This window comes from Anser brachyrhynchus (genome assembly GCF_964034855.1).
Source record: "Anser brachyrhynchus genome assembly, chromosome: 8".
Lineage (NCBI taxonomy): Eukaryota > Metazoa > Chordata > Aves > Anseriformes > Anatidae > Anser > Anser brachyrhynchus.
The window spans coordinates 30,546,075-30,566,960 of record NC_137702.1 but is presented as its reverse complement, the minus strand read 5'-3'; the positions used below and the strand labels follow the sequence as shown (position 1 = coordinate 30,566,960).

The 20,886-nt window shown below is 37.5% G+C and overlaps 1 protein-coding gene and 1 long non-coding RNA gene across 8 annotated transcripts in view; one reads left to right on the top strand and one right to left on the bottom strand.

Moving 5' to 3' along the window:
* Positions 1-20,886, bottom strand: part of DPYD (dihydropyrimidine dehydrogenase) — a 352,451-nt gene that overhangs the window by 84,424 nt on the left and 247,141 nt on the right. For all 7 annotated transcript variants that reach the window (XM_080603522.1, XM_080603523.1, XM_080603524.1 and 4 more), the window contains 2 exons: positions 5,201-5,321; positions 4,110-4,229 (listed from right to left, as the gene is read on the bottom strand). In XM_080603522.1, the coding sequence (XP_080459648.1) occupies positions 4,110-4,229; positions 5,201-5,321 (241 nt within the window). The remainder of the gene's footprint in view (positions 1-4,109; positions 4,230-5,200; positions 5,322-20,886) is intronic.
* Positions 17,855-20,886, top strand: part of LOC308199396 — an 18,106-nt gene continuing 15,074 nt past the window's right edge. Inside the window, exon 1 of the long non-coding RNA XR_013954605.1 lies at positions 17,855-17,984. This is a non-coding gene — a long non-coding RNA (uncharacterized lncRNA). The remainder of the gene's footprint in view (positions 17,985-20,886) is intronic.

The following is a 20,886-nucleotide window of genomic DNA, read 5'->3' as shown; positions in this document are numbered from 1 at the left end:
AGAGTGACTAATTCTACAGTCCAGTGGCCAAACGCTCACCTGGGATACTGGAATTTTCCCTGTCAAAACCAGCCAACAAACAGTAGGGTAGGATGAAGGAAACAGCCGTGCTTCTCACAGCTTAGCAATTTTCAGCTGATCGAATTATATCAGAACAGGAAGGTCACTTCCTGAGCACTGGATGGGAAGCAAACATTGACTGTGACAACTCAAAGCTAAATGGGGTTTTTAAGTAATCTCATTAAGTCTCTCCTTCTTTGAAAGACTTTAAAAATATTTCAGATGTTTAAAAAAAAAAAAAGTCTTTTCTCAAAGACATCTCAGAAGCTGGCAATTAAGTTAATAACTTTTTTTGTTTTTATTAATGTTGGAAAAACCATAGTAAACTAGCTCCCACTTACTAATTTAAAAGGAATTAAAAAGCAAATCCCTTTCCAGTGGCATGCTCAGCTAGAAAGACAAATAACAATCTTTCTGCATATAGCTGCTTCACCCGCAGCAGATGAGGAGGGGAGAGGCCAAGTGGAAGGCGCACATGGAAAAACTTTAGTTCATAGCCGTGTATGAGCCCATTTTTAAACAGTGGAAGGTTGGGAAGACTGCAAGTCAAAATGTCAGGCTGCTGCTAGGCAAGGGGATTAACAGACTTTCATTGTTTGCTCTTCGACAGCAACCTTCATCAAACTCACTGGAGTGAGCTTACACTCACCTGCCGAAGATAACCTGCACTATATGAAGAGATGTGTGACCGTAGTGAATTTAAAATGTAGTGAATTAAAAATGTGGTGAAGAATGGCTGTCCTCTAAGGGCCCAGCTTCCACAAACATCCGTCTCACACAGCATGCCTAACAGCACTGCCCAGCCCAGGCACACATGGGGCCACCAGAGCTTTTTCCTCAAACCAGGCCCTGCCGCTGGCAGCCCACCCTGGGCTTTCAGCAGAGCCCTTTGGCTTGCAGGCCGGAGCCGGCCTGCTGCCTTATGTCAGGGAGCAAAACGTTGACTTTCACATTTGGAGCTGAGGAGGGTCACCTCCATCTTTCTGCCACACGCTGTGCCCCTACACTGCAGCACAGGGCCCCCTCAGCCCTCGGGGCCATGGCTGGAAGGTGGGGCATGCAGCACAGGGCACACCTCTCTAGGACATGAAGGGGAATGTGTCCTGGCTGCTGATGGTGGGCCCTGTGCACAGCAGCTTCTGCTTTCATTCTTCAAAGTAAAAACACCCTTTCAAGAAGAGCAACCTCTGTACTCATTGGCAACAAAACTGGAGGTTGGAGAGTTTCCTACAAGTTATGGTAAAGAGAACTTGGAAATGCAAGATAAACTGTTGCTGCTGCCTTTTTTTATTTTTTTATTTTTTATTTTTTTTACATCCGGTTCAAGCCGGCACCAAAGATACTCCCTTACAAGCCATTCCTCAGAAGCTGGGTGATCCTCAGGGCCACCAGCAGCTGCAAGCCTAGGTGGGTTTCCAGACCCCAGAAGCCTACCTGACATGGAGGCCGCTGTGCCCTGTGCCCAGACCACAAGCGCCAGCGGTGTCATGGTCCTGTGAGGACAGGCACCTCCCTCACTTACCCCTCCTGTACTGTAGGTTATTGCCAAATAAGAGACAGTTCTAGTCCAGAAGAGAGTGAAAATCTGTGCAATTGGAATAAATACAGAAAGGAAGATACAGCTTGATTGTCCCCTGTATCTATTCTAGATCTGTGCACTGGAGAACATTATAAACCAGCTGCGCTTTGGTAAGACACAGAAAATGGCCCAAACAGATTGTTTCTATAGTAGCACTGACTTTTGTGTAAAAATGAATTCTCTCTTGAGAGAAATTATTTGAAAAAAACCAACAAAAACTCATTGACTATATCAGATAATACAATAGAACAAAATAGAACAAAAAGTTTAAGCAGATGAAAACAGAAAAGTGATTTCCACGTGAGGAGCACAAGGCACTCCCCGGGAAGCCTGTAGGCATGTAAGTGGTGTTCCTGCCATTCAGCAGGCAGGGAAAACAGCACAGGGAAAAGTCAAGCATCTGGCTGCAGGCCACTGGCTGGGCCCAGCACTGCCAGGGAGAGAGTTCAGGCCTACATACACCTACCCCTTGATCTGACAAGGCCAACGCTCCCCCTATTTTTGCCTTCTCATAAGCATGCTAGCTCTCTTGATTTAAAATTGCTTTCCTGCTTTGGTAAATTTGTATACTGTTACACCCTGGTCACCAAGCAGAAAGTATTGCAATGTGTGTGCAGCATGTATTGACTTTATTGGCTCCGTGGCTTTCTTTTCTGCAGTGTGTTGTGGGATTGGGACCTACTGATGTCAATTACCAGCAAGAAACCTTTATTTATTTGTCTGCAACAATATACTCTTTCAAAACATAATAAATTGACAGCGCTTTCAGTGGTTTTCATATTTTTTAAATAACCAGATTTGCGTCACAGGTAATGGTGCATCCCAAAATGACATCTTCTATTTCCTTTGATACATGTAAAACTTCAGGAAGAAAAATACATTTCTATACTTACACATGCACACACACATATATATTAATATAAGAAATTGAGAACTTTTCCTTGGGCTTCATTTATAACAGAATTATAAACCATGAAAATGGTGGTAGATCTCTCCATAGTGCTGAGCATCCAGGTGCTACTGTAATTTACACTACATGCATGTTTTAAATTTGTGACATGAGACACACTTTTCATAATGCAGTCATTTTATAGATTTTATTAGACAGACTTATGGTAGGAAGGATTATTCAGAAATTGCAACTTAAATGAGAAAATGTGAATGGTGTTACTTATATAAAATACTACTGCAATAGTTCTTTTATTAATTTTTAATGCACAGCACCCACTGTGACCTCCTTTATTCTTTTCCTGTCAACATGGCTGGCTAGAGAAATTGAAATGGGCTGTAACTGTTCTCTTCTTGTTCCCCTCTTCCTCCCATTTTGCATAATATTAAAATTATAACATCTTATTGGACCGTCACTGTGAAATAATCATTATGCAATAGGCATAACAATTTTTCTGATTCTCTCTTCTTTGCCTTTTAGTGTTCTCTAAAAAATTCCAAATTCCATGCAGTTATCTAAGGCAATAAGGCAATTTTCCACTGAATATACTTGTTTGAATTAAAGTTTGTTTAAATGGTATCTTTTGCTACATTTCTTATGGTTCTCTAAGGATAACACTAGTCACATAAAATGAAGCATTTTTTTTGCCTGTCTGGTCTTCTCTGATTACAATTTTGGGGTGAGTTGGGAGGTGGGTCTGATAAAATAGTGTTTGACTCAATCAGGAGGATGCTATTACTTCTGTTATGTATATTTACTGCTACCTCTATCACCAAGGAGACTAATCTCCATACCAGTAAAGTCAAGAAGCTCACAGTATTGTCTTTGCAGGGCCAAGTTCATGTTGTCACAGCAACAGAGTGCACAGAGTCAATAGATTAATTCATTAGTGTGCACAGGCACTGAACTGGAGTGTAAAAGTTTTGCTGCTGGTTTTAAAATTAAACTGTGAAGCAGAACTTGGAAATATGGTATAAACATGATATTCTTATATATCACAAGGAATAGAATACAAAAATAAGCATATATTTACCTAACGCAATCTATTATTTTTACCACAGTGGGAAGAGGATGAAATAATCTACTTTGAAGAGGAGCATTCAGTGAGAAGGCAGCAGGATAGCTGGAGTTCGGGCTATGAAACATACACTGCATTTGGATTGTTGATATTTCCCCCTACGATGCCCTTTCATTAGCCTCTGTCTAACGTGGGGCCTGACAATTGTGACAGAATGAAAAATTTGAGGAAAAGCAGAGGTCATGAGAGAAGAGATTTCCTTCCCTCTCTAGTGACCCTATCACAGTATTCTGATGCAGCGTTTTACCATTAAGGAAAGGGCAACACGAGAGCCTTCACACTTAATCTGTTCCATCTGTCATGACTATTAGAAACATTGACCAGCAGTGAGCTTTAAGGACTCGGTGCGACTGCAGACATGATATTCTAGCCCACTACAAGGACCTCCTGATGTTTTGAAATCCTCCAAGGAAGTCGTATGCATCAAAAAGGGCAACACCTACCTGACACACCACCATATGTGGTCCTCAGTCCTACACCAACTGCTGGCCAAGGTGTGCCGTCTGCTTTCAGTCCCATCAGTCCTGACACTGTATTGGTGGCTGTAACACCATCTGCGCCACCTGTGAAAGAAAAGGTCAGTCACTTTTTGTTAAATAATGCATATAAGAACAAGAGAGGAAAAAATACAACAGAAAAACTGTGAAACTGTGAAATAACTAGAAATTCAAATAAACAGCTGAAGACAGAAAGCAACAAACTGTAAGAGGATGTGCGGAAGGGTCCTTAAAACCAGTCCTGGGCTGATAAATTTTATGCTGGCTTCAAGACAGGCTGCATCAGTTGAAAGAGCTGTAAACAGCACCTGGGAAACACAGACCAGCAGACAGGCAGATAGATCTCTGCCACAGATTCAGCTGTGTGGGACAGAATCTACCATAGTGGCTGTTCAACACTGAGAGGTGCCCCACCAGAGGGGTAACCTCCTCCAAGCTGATGACACCAACTCTGCATTGACCCAGCCAGCCCATAATTCTTGCTTCTTACTGTGAGCATGAAATAGTGCAACAGAAAAAAAAAAAAAAAAAGACCACATTTTTAATACACATACTTTCAAATTCATTTCCAACCACCCTGTTTTTTAAGCTCTAAGTAAAAGTTATATATATATATATATATACACACACACACCCTCAAATGGTGTATTTCTGATTTCTCAGGACACACACATCATTTTTACTATCAAACAAAGGAATAGGGGAAGATACAGTGGTATGGTAAACATCTAAATATGATAGAAATTAGAGTGAGCAAAGACACATGATACATGACACATGATGAGCAAAGACATATGATTTAATGTTAATGTTAATCCAATATGGTTCTCTTTATACACTGTTATATTCTAGAATAAAGCATGGACAAAATTAGGAAATCTTTGATCACTGCACTTATTTTAACCACATCAAATAAACTGCATTCGTATTTGTTTCCGTTGTTACTTGTTATTAGTTATTATTTCTGCAGCTGTCCTATGTCCCCAACATCCAGCAAATGAGTAAATCTGTACAGCTTGTGCACTGGAGTCAGTTACCTTCCTGCGCAGCCATCGCAATATTAACAATATCAGTGACATTTGGGGTCAGCTTGGCAAAGAAAGGAATCTGAACAGCTTGTCTAACCCAGCGACAGATGTTCCGTACCAGCTCTGGATCCTGTTCAAATAGGTCAGATAAATATAGAACATAATTAAAAGTAATATGAACAAAAGGTATATCAAGGCAATAGAAAACTTTGTTATAAGTGGTTGTACTGTGATTTTGTGAAATTACACATCAGGACCAAACCTCATCTCATTAGCTAGCTTATTTAAGACACATCAAGTAACCACAAATCCATTACAGAAAGGTTAGTTCATGAAGAAAGGAAAATTTGCTTTTTTCAAAAGACAAAGATATCACAAAATGTTCCCTTCCCAGAGTGGGAAAAATATCATTTTGGATGACAGAGAGTGTCTTTACCCATTTATTTTAAAAATTACTTTTTGTTTTTAATGACTCACTCTATGTAAGATATGTTGAAAATAACTGCTATCATATAAACTAACACAATCCTAAAGTATTGGCTGACCATGCCTTGATAGAATAAGAAGGATGAGTCAGGTTGCAGGGCTATCCGAATGCAATTCTGCATTTCTGGACTTTCCTCTGACTTCACAGAATAACTTGGAATGTCCAAAATGTAAATGAAAGATCAAAACCTCCTCACTTAGAGCTCAGAATAGAAATCTTCAAATGCTGGCTTTTCATGATTTCTAGGCATTTACTTCCCTTATGGAATACATATCACCTAGACAGTAATCAGCAATCCTTTCCACTGAAAACAGCTCAGTGGTACTAACATTCTGATGCTGGCACATATCATGGCTTTTGTTCAATATAACTCTTAGGGTGTGGGTTGGTGGGTTTTTTCTTTTTTCGGATTGTCTACTAGTAATGCTATTCAACAAATATCTTAAAATTTGCAATACTGATATATGTAGAACATGGTGCGTGATCTGTTTCAAAAAATGAACTGTTACGAGATTTAGTACAAGGATAACCTGTGGGTAGGCTAATTGGTAGTGCAGCAATTATTTACATTTACTAAATCTTTATCACTCTCTCAGATAATTAAATCTGTCATATAAGAATAATTTTCTCCTGTTTGGCTATTGTAAAAATTTGGGAAGCTGCATTGTTATGAAAATGGGATGATCCTAAATGAAGTTTAGATTAAAACAATCCAGTGGCCACCAAGGTTCTTTGCAGCTTAGTGAACATACAAGAAATGTTTCCTTGCCATTTTTGTCATTTTATATCAACGATTAAATGCAAACATAAGGAACACAGGCTGTATCCCTAGAAAGACAGAGTGCTTTACATGAATAGTAAAATCCTGAGACTTAGCTGTGCCATTCCAATAAAAATGGTGATCTCCCTGCCCATGTGCTTCCATGAAATATGTATGAATGTTGCACCGGCAGTATGAAAGTAGTTGTGTCTTTGACTTTAATTTCTGTTTTGAATTTCCTTGAGGCCCAATGCAGAAATGAGACTCTCTAGTAGATATGGATTGTATATTCTTTATGTTAATTCTTCTCCTTAGAAATCTTCATAATAATGTTCAGGATGTTGGCACTACATAACTCATTATACTGACTTTGTAGTGCTTACAGTGCTGCCATAAAAATTCTTACTCCAACTCACATTAGCACTTTAAAATACACTTATTTTAATCCACATCAAATAATAACTCATTGGGAGATCTCTAATTCATATTAGCCCAATTTCCATCATATCTAAGACAATTTAACTAGTCCTTAGAAGTTTACCTTTGGACAGAGAATAATTTGTAGAGTTCGCACAAGAAGACAGCTTTTGAGAAAGGCAGAAGTGATCAGAAAGAAAGTTCACTTCTAAATGGGCATTTACATTTGCAAAATCAATAATATGAACCACCTAAAATTAGTACTCTGCTTAATTTGGTACAGAATTTTAATGCTTTTAGTTCAAAGTCTACCATGTTGCTATAAATTATCTTCTTCTATTACACATAATAGGTTTGTAGCTTCTGTTATTAATGATGATACAGTGCAATTGTTACAGAGTCTGTAGCATAATTTTGTTGAGTGTGTCAGTGCAGGAGAATGAACAAATGCTTCAATGGACTTCAACATCCATTGACAATGCCCTTCACTTGCTGTACTTTTTTTCTTTTCTTTTTCTTTCTTTCCTTTTTTTTTTTTTTTTTTTTAAACACCATCTAAATGAAAGCTTAGTGAAATTATTGATTCATGCCTTGCATCCACAGGAATCTGTTGGTAATTTAATACCATATAAAGTCTCTTTTGGTATGAGATGTACATCAGTGTGTCTTCTGTCTTCCTGTTCTTAATCAAATATTGCTTGTTTATTCCAAAGCCACAGGAGATTTTAATGTAACAGGGCTTGTCTTTTTACTTCCCCAAGCAGCCGTACAGAATCATTTTTCCTGAATATTCATTATAGCCTTGGGCTAGATGGAGCTTTTAATCCTAACTACTCATTGCCAATGGGTAGATAGACGAGAGGAAAAACAACTATTCACCTGATCACATGATAACCTTAACTACAACCATACCTATAAGAATAAGTCCTCAGAAATTAAAGCAGCAAGTTGTCTTCTGATTGCATTTGGCATTGGTAATGAGTTGAATCCCACATCCTATCATCCCTAGGGCAGATACATCCTGCATGTTTAAGGAGGAGTGTGGAAATGCTACGAAGACAGTAGGTAACCTCTCCTTGTGTTTTGTGGTAACAAACAAAATGAGGAGGAGATTACCACAGAAATATCTGGCTGTAGATGTTGGAAACTGTGGCAATTTTTACTATTACCTGTCTTTAAGTGCCCTTGCAGGGTCCTCATTTTTACATTATCCTGTTATCGCACACTCTTTATACTGTATCTAAAACACCTCTCTGAAGTAGGGAAGTACTATTATACCTGTTCAACAAACAGATAAAGGCGAGCCAGAAATACTGAGGTGCACCTCCTCAAACTTACCTTTTTTTTGGTGCCTAGCCTTTACTAAGTCACTTGCATAAAGATCTGAAAAGATATGCCTGGTGGAGAACTGCATTTGGGTCCTCAGAATGCTTTAAACCATGATATACTTGCCACATTAACAAAAGAAATATTTGCAATTCTAGAATTTAATCAGTTTTTCAGAGTATTTGAATAATGCAAAAGATGAAAATACAACTACTTTAGGGTGATAAACATGCTTTTCTTAACTGTGCAAACAGTCCTTGGGAAGCATGTATGTGTGAGGGTATTCATGTATGTATGTATATCTAAAGAATACTAATGCCAGTCAGAAAGATGTCAAAAATAAACCTGTTACAGAATTTCTCCTGAGAACTTCAGAAGGAAGGTTCCTACTTAATATAGCACATTAGCTGATCTTGCCTGTTAGTGCTACAGAAAATGGACCACACCATGCAATCTTCAGTCCATCCTTAATTACTATAATGGTGGCAGTTCTGCCTCACTAAGAACAGGGTAAGGACTTTCACAGTTATGGGTTTTAATAAAAACACAACTATTCTCAGTCAGAATCCTGATTTTACATATGCATGAAGGTTTTCTTACACAGAATTACTAGTGTTAACATTACAGGTCATGCTGATGATTTGTGCAAGTCCATTATCCTGACTGTGATGGTGTGAACTTCTAGATGGCAGAGAGAATGTTGTAAGATCCATTAGGACCTTGCATGTAAAGTCCTTAAATCTCATCCATCACTGACTCCAATGACCTAAACAACAAAGTTACAGAAATTAAAATACTTTATTCTATTTAATTAAACCATAAGTCTGATCTTCATAAACCTCAACCCTATGATGGTCACAAAACTCTTTTCTCATATATATCTCTTGCCAATGAGCTTCATGGATAAATCATTCATAATGTGAACACATTTGCAATTTTAAATACCAATCCAAAATTATAGAGGCTTCATCTTGTCTTTGAATTAATTTACCATACATTAAGCTGACATGGATTTCTGATACGTGGTTAGTAGGCAAGCAAGGCACCAAGTATCTCTCAACAGTGCATTCTTCTGGCGACAGATTCTCTTTCTGTACTGGCCCTCCAGAAAAAAAATAATACTAACTAAAAAAATCTTGTAGCCCCTTATATCTATTATCATTGGAGGAGTTTTTTATATGATAAAATGTTCTACACTTAACTGCCCAATTCTCCACAGCGGATACATTTTCCAAAATAATATAGAAAGCTAAAGGAAATGGAAGGAGGGTTTTTATGTTTAGAAATGATGTAGCCAAAGAAAAACTTTATGAGTGAGAATTTGCAAGATTGGGCTTTTAAATTTAATTCAAGTATTATTCTCACTTTACTATTGTAGTGGGTTTACGTGGCAAGGTTTTGGTAGCAGGGGACCATAGGGGTGGCTTCTGTGAGAAGGATCTAGAAGCTGCCCCATGTTAGGTAAGGGCCTCGCTGCTGGCCAGAGCCGAGCCAATTAGCGATGTTGTTTTCCGCCTCTGTGAGAGCATATTTCAGACAGGAAAAAAAAAAAAAACACGCTGCGCCACACAGCAGCTGGGAGAGTGAGAGGAGTGAGGAACAGCCTTGCAGGCGCCAAGGTCAGTGAAGAAGGAGGGGGAGAGGTGCTCCAGGCGCCGGAGCAGAAGTCCCCTGCGGCCTGTGGTGAGTACCATGGTGAAGCAGGCTGTCCCCCTGCAGCCCATGGAGTACCACGGTGGAGCAGGGTTCCACGCTGCAGCCCGTGGAGGAGACCACGGTGGAGCAGGTGGACCTGCACTGACGGAGGCTGTGGCCTGTGGAAGACCCCTGCCGGAGCAGATTCCGGGCCGGACCTGTAGCCCGTGGAGAGGAGACCACACAGGAGCAGGGGACCTGGCAGGAGCTGCTGCCCATGGGGGACCCACGTTGGAGCAGCTTGCTCCTGAGGGATGGACCCCGTGGTACGGAGCCATATCTGGAGCAGTTCTTGAAGAGCTGCTGCCTGTGGGAAGCCCAGGCCGGATCAGTTCACCAAGGACTGTATCCTGTGGGAGGGACCCCACAGCACAGCGGACGAGAGTGACTGAGAAGGAGCGGCAGAGAAGAAGTGCTATAGGCTGACCAAAACCCCTGTTCCCCGCGCCACTCGGGGGGAGGAGGTGGAAGAGGGTGGATGAGGGGGAAGGTGCTTTCGGTTTCTTTCCTTTGTTTCTCACTTCTGTAGCTTGTTAGTAATAAGCAATAAATCTTACTATCTCCCTATGCTGAGTCTGTTTTGCCCATCATGATAATTACTGTGCGATCTCCTCATTCTTATCTCAACCCTTGAGCCATTTTCATCATATTTTCTCCCCGTTCCTCTTTGAGGAGGGGGAGTGAGAGAGCGGTTGTGGTGGAGCTCGGCCACCCACCCGAGTAAAACCACCACAATTATTTCATTCAACAATAGCCTGCAAGGAATGGGTTAAACCTATCCTCAGCCACATTGCTATCTGAGAGCCTACCAGGCCTCACATGTACCCTCTGAAAAAGAAGAAAGGAGAAAAGAATCCTTCACCATCTGCAGCTAACAGGTAGACTTTCTTCCAGGCCATGCTACATTTTCCTTGTGAACATTACAGTGGCTCTTCCTGCCACAACCTGCAGTGTGGGCAGGCACGGGCAAGATAGATTTTGAACAGCTTTAGAGAGGGTGTAACAATCATTTCTATACATTTCTCACCCATTCAATCCACTCCAGTGTCTCAAGATGTAGGCCTGGATATGCATCTTTTACAGAGATCCCACAGATGTCCTAGGATTCGTTAATCTGATATGCTGTTACTTGAAATACTTTTTATAGGTGCCTATCATATTTCTTTCCAGATCACAGAGCCAGAAGTTCATTAGGAAACCAGAATGTAAAATTAAATAAAACAAAACAAAACTTATCTGTGTGAAGAGCTACTCTTCACATTCCTTCAAAAGTGCTGGAAAAGTAGAAGTGTTAGAATTTCACCTTAAAGCATTGTAAGTTAGTATCTTTAGCATACTTTTTTTCCATATTATTATCAATCTTTCCCACATGATGTTGACCAAAGATTTCTTTTCTCCCTCCTCCTATGAGATGTCCAATACTGCCTTCATAAGATTGCCTATCTACCCAAAATATCTATGGTACCTAAATACAGAATTGCAGTCAATCACTACAGCAAAAGAGACACCATTTCTGAATATCCTGGTTAATTTTACTGTCTTCTTTCATCCTAGAAAGGGGCACTTTAGTTTGTGCATTTGTCCTATTTCAAACAATTAAAGCTAACAATTTGTTTAAAGCCTGTCAATTTAATGGGAAGGATTTCCCTGGACAGAAGACAAATAACTCTCTACTTCTCATCTGAGGAAAAAAAATGTTTCATTTCTCAAGAAATTTGACAGCTTTTGGTCAACATCTATTGACCACAGCTGTCAAAAAGAAAGAAATGAGGCAGTTTAACCTAAGGCAGGAATAACAGTTTTCACAGTTGTATGTGAACCTATCTATATATATTAGGAAAAATTTCCAAAAATGTCTAAATGACTTCAAAGGTCAGCATAATCAACTCCACACAAAGGTAGCTTCTGGACAAGAGCTGATGTCCTTCTGGCTAGAATCTATAATAATGGATATGATAATGTGGAGCCAATGCCATAAAATGAACTTTTAGATAATGTCATTTGAATTCAGGACTTCTTTTTGGTCAGTCCTGTATTGCCTTTTCGTGTGCGATCTAAAGTGCACCAAAGGTAGTAGAAGTATTTTAACTAATTACAGTAGGTTTTGGAACAAGTTAATATTTCGCTATTTGCTCGCAATGAGTAAAAACAGAAAACAGCTGGAAGTACAGTGTTTTGTCAGATTTCATGACAATAGTAACTTTTTGTGCAACTCATTTTGAACTTATGAGTCAGTAAGTCACTTCAGTTGTATATTTTTAATTTCTACATATATATTATTTTACAGTTTTATTTACTTGTGTGAACTGTTTTAGCAAAAAAAACACTTCAAAATCTCATTAGATACCTTCAATAAGATGGTACTGGAAAATCATATTCAGGATATAAATTCAAAAATATATAAATACCTATTTTGTTCCATTCAAAGTGTTTTATTCCAGTTCAGGCCTTCAGTGTTTTTAATTAACTTGCACTTTGAAACAAGAGGTCTTTTCAAAATGAAGAGGGGCTATAAGTTTTTTGTTGTTGCTGGGTTTTTTGTTTTTTTTTGGGGGGGGGGAAGAATTTCTAAAAGATCAGTGATTAATATGAGAAGAATTAAGCATGGTCTACAAAGTCACCATTTTGCTGAACTACCATAGCAACGATCTGTACTGTGACTACTGCTTGCTGCTTTAATTCAAGATCATACCTATTTTGTATCCTCTTACATACTCTAAAATGCTCTTTTCCTTTAAAAAAAAATATATTTTTAAAAATAAGTCTATGAGGTAAATGTATGCATTTTTATTTTCCATGTAGTAAGTATTCTCTTTTTAAAAAAATCTTTAAACTGCAGACATATCATATGACTTCAATAAATAAGCATGTACTACTAAGGAAATAAACATGCTTTTTCTTACAAAATACTACAGATTCAGATGTAGAACTAAGACTTGGAAAATTCCATTTAGTTTTTTACAGACTGCATTATCTCTTTTTTGTTATGGACTTTTTATTTAGGCAAAAACATCACCATTTGAAGTCCATGTAAACACTCCATTTTTATATTTACCTGTATTTCTACAGTTTTTATTTTATTTTTATTATTTGCTACATATTCCATATGTTATATTATATATTTTTTTAGGGAGTAAAGATTTAATTTATAGTTGTTTTCGACAAAGTAAAAATCCAAGCAACAGCCTGGCAACTTGATCCTATATATATACATATATTAATTTCTGTTGTATATTTTAAGAACTAAAAAAGTCGTGACTTCTTTTATACTACGACTTTATTACTTTAAGTAGAGCTGCAAGCATGGTGTCATGATTTGAGCAACTGCTCTTCAGATCAGTCATTACAAGTTCCACTTGGAGGAGTCTAATGGAGATTCCCTCTCTTTTTTTTTTTTTTTTTAATTGTACCAATGTGCTACTGAACAAAATCAAGTCACTCAAGATTAGGTCCAGGCTTTGGTTATGGCTGAGCAAAGAAGTCAAAGCTCTGAGACTCAGACTATACTAGCAGAGATAACATCCGCCAACATGAAACTATGACACTACTACTACTGTGGTTCGTACATTGCATAGGCTACTTTGAAAATTTTAAAAGAAATTTGGTGCGCGTGAAAAAAAACGGACAACTTTAAATTTAACAGGATTAACCAAATAAATCTCAAAAGGTTCATAAAAGATTTTGATAGAATCAGAATTTCAAAACAAGCTTAAATTTTAGTAGATCTCAATCTTGCTTTATCTGACCCTCATTTGGCATCACAATCACTATTTCTTGCTTCCTCAGCTCTTCAGTTAGAATATTTGAAAATGTTAAAAGTGTAGTACAAATAGCCTTTGATCACCTCACTCTATTCCAAATGAAGAAAATGAGAACGCTCAGTTGATATAGCATTTCCTTATTTTAGTACACTACTGGAGCTGTACAAATGAACAATGCTTAACAGCATGTTAAAGAAAAAAAAAAATACTCCAACCCCCCCCCATAGAAGACTGTACTGATAAGTTTTTAACATATCTCATCTAATAGCATCCCGTATTAACATAGGTCAGTATCCAAACTCAAGAATACATTTATCAAAGTGCTGTGTGGGAGATCCACTTTGGATTACTTATTAACAGCACGGCACTCCCACACTCTTCCTTTCATAATGTAGCACTTAAGGACTGAAAAGATAACCAATGCGAAGACAAGGTCAAAAATGAGCTGGAAATTTTTGATTGACCAGTACACAAAAGTACAAAACACAGATTTGTGTTGGAATGTTAGAGCAATGATAAGAGGGATGTCAAGATCAAGTACAACTAAGACTTGAAATGTTTGTGGCTGTCTTCATATAGCCAGCTTTGCAATTACTCCCTTTTTCAGATCACATAAAAGCTTTTTAATTTCTCCCCACCAGTAAGAGAAAGATAACCAAATTTATTTTGAAATTGAGTTCTCTAAGTAGGTCACTGAACCATAATGTTTTTCATCATTATGATTTTTTTTTTAATTTAAAATGTTAATCTAAACAACCAGAAGAAACAACATTGTTAGAAATTTCTACTTTTAAAATGCATTACTAGGAATTTTTAAAAAAATGTTATCGGTATGTCATAGGAAAAGTTCTCTATGTTTAATTGAGATAGGCCAGTTAAAACTGTAGGAATCACTATTTACAGCTATTGATTTTTATGCAACATTAAAGGACTCAGACACAACCATTATTTTCTTTGGTTGTTAGAATAAAGGTTAATAATAGTTGGCCTGAAAGGGTGAAGCACAGACTGCCAATTCAAATCAGCAAATCATTTAGTTCCGATACCAATTGGGCCTAAACCTTCCAAGTGAAAAATGTGAAACAGCATATTTACCTTTTATAAATGTCTTGGAGATACTAACTAGGAAGATTTATTTATCGGCAGTAGTGGTGTATTTAAGTGTTGACTAATATAAATGCCTTTTTACCTGTGACAGAACAAAATACTTTATCTTGGTTGTTTCTATCCAACCAAGGTACTGTTTCTCATATCACTGTAAAAAAGCAGTACAGAGTGTGATTAAACAATATTTCAGTTCCTTAGTTCATGCAGAGGTTACCTCCTAGAAGGCATAAAGCTTTGATTAAGTTTACGTCATACATGAAAAATTTTTAAAGCATAGAGGTTGAATATATGAGAGCTGCTTTTTCTTGTGGTCAAGTAGGTAAGCTCTTGGTCCCTCTTCCTATAATAAAGAGGCAGAAAATACCAGATACTCGAGAAAACCATAAATCTTTGAAACCAACAAATTAAGGAATTTAAAACCTATACTTTGAGGATTTCCCACTGGCTATTAAAATAATCATCATATAGGCCTTTGTTCAGATTTGATCTACTGTAGTTAGCCTTCCAGTGCATTGACCAGCTTTACTAGAAGGTGAGGCAAAATTTTAGAAGTATGAGCCTAATCCTGATAATTCTCCTGTAGGCAGTGAGAAGACTTTGTTAACTACCTTTATCAAATGGTAACATACAACTGAAAGCACAGAAAGGAAAAGCTATTAATGTGCACTGTGTAGTTAACTTTTATTGTAAGCTAAGATAAACAATCTGAAATTGTTTTATTTTACCTGAACACGTATACTTGTTGCTGATGCTTTCCTTTGAAATAAATCCTGTTTACTGAGCATGAGATGTATGAACAAATGCAGCATGTTATGTAGCAACCACATATCTACAGGCAAAGCAGTCCACAGAATCAGTAAACCAAAACATTTGACCATGTAGACCACAGAAATATGCTTGCCTGAGTTTTCTACATTTTCCTTTTGTGAAAGCTTCTCAGTGCATTAAAATAAATTTTCAGGAATAAGTACAGGTTGCCATTTGTTTTTTTAAGAAAATCACTCTTTTTCTTCCTTCTAGAAGGCACTCACTATATACTCTGTCATAGGGTATTTAAGTGCCATTAAAACTGGCCAAGTCTTTTTACTTCCTTTTTAAACAGTGGTAGTTCACTTGTATTTTGGCTGAACTCACCTTCTTTGTGACATTCGTCATCCATAATTTGAACTCCAGCTGAAATGCTTCCATCACAGTGAGAGTGAACATAAGGTTATCCCTAACTTTCCTTCATACCTTCATGAATTTCAAGAAAACAGAATCACTTCTACATTTTCTAAGAAAAACTGATTCTGCAGAGAATGCTTTCTACATAAAAATAAAAAGTCACTATACATAAAAAGTATTTAAAACCTTTTTAACAGCTGTACATACCATGTCATTAAAAAGTTTCAACCAGGCAGTAGTGCTGTTAACATTACTGTCCTTTTTATAATCCCTTTTTTATTTTCTGTTTTGTGTTTTGAGTAATTCAATTAAAAATCCTTCAAAGCAATAACAGTGGATTAAATGTTGTCAAACTGCAATATAAAATTACAGAATAGGGTTCTGATGATGAATTTATTAAACTTTGCATCTTAATTCATTGCTTCTTGAGCATATGAAAAACAGAATTCTTGAGACAAAATACCAATTAACTGTTGTACTTCATTATTATGTATTGTCTCTTTTTATGTGCTACAAAAAGTAGAACACATGAGCACTAAAAGGACATACGGAATTAAAGACATGGAAGAAATACATTTAAACTATGCATAGGTTTGCATGAGTTGAACAAAATAATTAGCAGATGCCTTTCTCCTTACACATTCAAAATACCCTCTGTGACACAATGCCAAATATTCCATGTTTCTGCAGCGCACCAGGTGCTCCTCTGGATCTGCAGCAATTTCATAGAATCGCAGAATCTTTTAGATTGGAAAAGATTTCTAAAATCATCAAGTCCAACCATTAACCTAACACTGCCAAATCTAAACTCGAAACCACTAAAGTCTACGCACTACATCTACACGTGTTTTGAATACCTCCAGGGATGGTGAGTCAACAGCTTCCCTGGATAGCCTGTTCCAATGCTTCACAATCTTTCAATGAAAAAAAAATTTTTTCCTAATATCCAACTTAAATCTCCTCTGGTGCAACTTTAGGTCAATGTACTCCAAAAGATCATTTGGGCTTGGTGTGCCTTTGTTCTCTGAGGCAACGTGTAAGACTTATGAACGGTTTGGGGAGAGGAAGCACATGCCATCACCTTCCTGAGCAAGCAGAAAATGCCGTCAGTGCCCCAACTAAGGAATCCCCATTTCTGAGGAGTTTGTGCGTTGTGATTGAATCTCCTGTGTCTCTGACAGAGCTTTTCCCTCATCTGGACTGTTACGGCTACTGTTCACACCCATCAGTTAGGCAGCAGACAATTTTTCTTTTCTACCCAGCTGTCTTGTTTTAAGAAACTTACAGAAATTCACTGTCTTTGAAACAGTTTCATCTCTCTCTGAGAAATTTGATTGAAACAGGTCACTTAGCTGAAACATTCCCCAAAGCAATAGAGGGGACTGAAAGAAGCAAAGGCAGTGAGATCAGCTAGGCCTTATTTTCTTAAGATCCCATCCAAAAAGGATGAAAGTAGCCAACTCAAGAGAATGAGACATAAATCCCAAAACTCCACCGCAAACACCAACAGTAACCACGCTTGGATTATACTGGATTTGAGGGGACAACATTGCCACTGCTGTTGTTGCACAGCACAACACCACCCTGCTGTACTTTGCATTAATTTATTGCAGTAAGTGATACAAAAGAGAAGAGAGAGAACTAATTCTGCCTGCAGGACTCAATGAATTATATTTAACCAGCACATTATTGTAGGGTGATAGTAAAATGCCACATGAACACAGATATAATCAAATTGTGTTTGGGGCATCATTTATATAAAATACTTCAAGCTCCTTGCTGGCAGAGCAGCAGTGAATTATCATGCTATATTGTGCACTTCAATTAAGAAGCAGCCTCATCTTTCCTATTTCCAAGGTACAGCAGAGCAAATTTAATTGTGCCATGCAGCTAGTTTTCATCTTTCCAGAATAACCAGTTTGTTTGTTTGCTTTTTCTTTTTAACAGACTCATCTTCTTCTGCACGAGGCAACATGGGCTTATATGAAACTTATGCCCTAATTGCAGGTAATGAACATGAACACAATCAGTAGCAGAGGCTGTAACAAGCGGACTTTAAATGGAACGAAAATAAAGGTAAGAAAACAACTGCAAAGTTCATTTTACATATGATCTGAATATTTAAACAACCAGGATCTGGATTTCAGTGCTCACAAGAGAAATACATGTCTCCTTCAATATAAGCTAGAAAAAGTAATCAATCCCTCAAAACTAAAGCTTAAATGCTGAGATAAGCTATTTTATATACTGGAGGTTAGAAGGTATAACTAATTAATGATACATATTTATAAGCCAGGCTGTTATTAACTTTTAAAGTATTTGCTTATAGCATAAAAAACTCTGCTCTTGCACTTAGGCTGAGATCTTTGATTATGAAATGTTTTTTAAAAAGTATAGAAAGATCCTCTGTGCTTTGGAAATGTAACTGAGGTATTGCTTTCAACTTGAGATCTCCCTTTCACACTGAACATCTCACCCCAAGTGAACAAGTATTTGTTACTTCCTTTATCCACTACTCAATCCCTATTGCTGGTATAAACAATGCAATGCCTCTAGGTAGAAATTTTGTATGGTGAAGCAACAGAATCATGGAAATGTTGGTTTGAAAGAATTTCTCAAGGTCAGTTAGTCCCAGCTCTGCTCTGAGCAGGACTAGTGCCAGCAACAGATGAGGTGGGCCATGGCTTTGCCTGCCTGAGCCCTGAAAATTCCAGAGATGGTGATTATACAGCCCTACTGGACAACACGTGCCTGTGTTGCATCACTTTCTTAGTGATTTTTTTTTTTCCTGATTCCCAACCTGAAATGTTCACCCTGCAATTTGTGGCAATTGCTCTGGCTGTATCATCTGGCACTACACTTTGCCTATTTTCTAGCTCGTCTGCCATCTTTCTTACTAGCTCTCCAGCACTGTAGGATGCTCTTCTCTTTTTCTCGATGTTGATTTTCAGTCCCCATTTGTCTATACAGCCTCAGTGATATTTTCAAAGTATTTGGATATCACCTGTCCTAGTCAATTAATATATTGCAAGTACTAGACTAGGGTTTTTCTCTGTACAACAAAGAATGACACAAAACATAGCAGGAATGCAAAATAAACCCCAGATTACTGACGCGATTCAACTATTTATTCATTCTTACCAGAACAGCTGGAGGGAATTGTTGACTTTTGGACCAAAACCAAAAAGCCAAACACTGAAATTTGTAGATTTCACTTCATAGTAATGGTGCTAAATGTTTAATATCACTTTTTAGGATTAGCCAAAAAAACGTAAAGTGTCTTTAAATGAGGCAAAAAGTGCACTACAAATGCAACAACTCAAGTTAGACACTTAATTGTGAGATATTCAATTGATTTGCTATTTTTATAATTTTCTGCTAAGATTACTGCAGTAATAAACTGTAGTAGGAAAGACATGCTGTCATTTGTTTTTATAATCTTTTGTTCACCATGGTTTTTTTCATGCTTACTATTAAATGTTTTGCACACTAACACTATCTGATGCAAGGAAAATACACGCATTAGCGCTGTTTAGCCAAATGATGGAAATTCTATTATAATTTTTCATGATATCAAACTTTTACACAGTTGCAGATTATTATGAAAGAACACAAACCTCGACTTTATTATCATTAATCAGCGTTAGTAAATATAATTGACATTTTATACAGAACCAGCTTTAAGTAACTTATTGGCAGCGTTACAGATGCCTCTTAATATTACCCTCTGGCTAGCTATGCTGTTTAGGCGCCAGAGTGTCTGCACTAATGACTTGGAATTAAAATCAAATAAAAGCTGAGAACTGTAATTCAGTATAAGAGAAACAACCATTCTGAGTACCAATTCTTTATATATGTTACTCAGATATATCTGGAATTTTTAAAATTTACAGTGGGTATAAAACAGTGAAAGTGTTTGAAAGTAGATAACAAAACAGGTTAGGAAAAAACAAAACCAGTGTTCCCAGATTTCTACACTCCCCTTAGGCACACCGCAGGAATTGAAATGAGAAGAAAAAGTAGACAGTGTAATTAACCTTTCTTTTACCTTTTTTTTTCATTAAAAAAGGGCAAAAAAGCAGAACATTTTAGACATTAAAAATAGTAAAAATACATGTGCATGTTTATCCGCCATTATTTTAATCTCAGCAATTTCTGTAGTTTCCTGAGGATTTGATGTGTTTAGGCATGAAGATTGACCTAATCCCTAAGAAATTTTCCTATGAATATGTGGATTATGTTATCAAAAAGATTTAAGAAAACCTGCTTCACTGTACAAAGAGGAGAGCTGCTATATCTCTCAAAGTCTTGTAACCTTCCTTCTAGATATTGAGTGCTGTTTTTTTTTATAGAACATATCTGAGCCCTCTGTTCCCCACAGTACCTATATATGACCTATTTGACTTTAGCTCCGGGGGGGGGGGGGGGGGGGGAAATTTGCCTAGCACTTTTGTTACGATGGGTCCCTCCAGGGCCCCCACATGTAAAAGACCCTCAAGGGCTACTAATAAATCTCCTAGCGCATATTATTTTACCTGGTTTATCCTCCCCCTTTGCTTTGACGAAGTACACATTAAACTACTATAATTTATCTTGGCCAACTTTGAGGAAGAACCTCCAGATTTGGCCTTCTAAAGATGACTTGTTTTATTCATTTATTTGTCTAAAGAGCTAGGTTCTTTTGTTAGCTCTTTTTTTTTTAGTCAGACAGTTAAAAAACCTCTAATATATATAAGTGAGAGTAGTATATATTAAACATTCAAAAGAGTATCTATATTTTATGGGGAAGAGAGAAATACTATTACTATACAAACATGTATGTATATATAATGTAATATTCTTGCTTTATGGATCTGATGTCCTCCAAAGAGAGTCACAAATCCACACCATAGCCCTGAGTGCTCAGATTTTACATTTGGTTCTGTGATTTTACAATAGCTGAAAGATATGTAAAAACTCATGTAGCCAGACAGCTCCC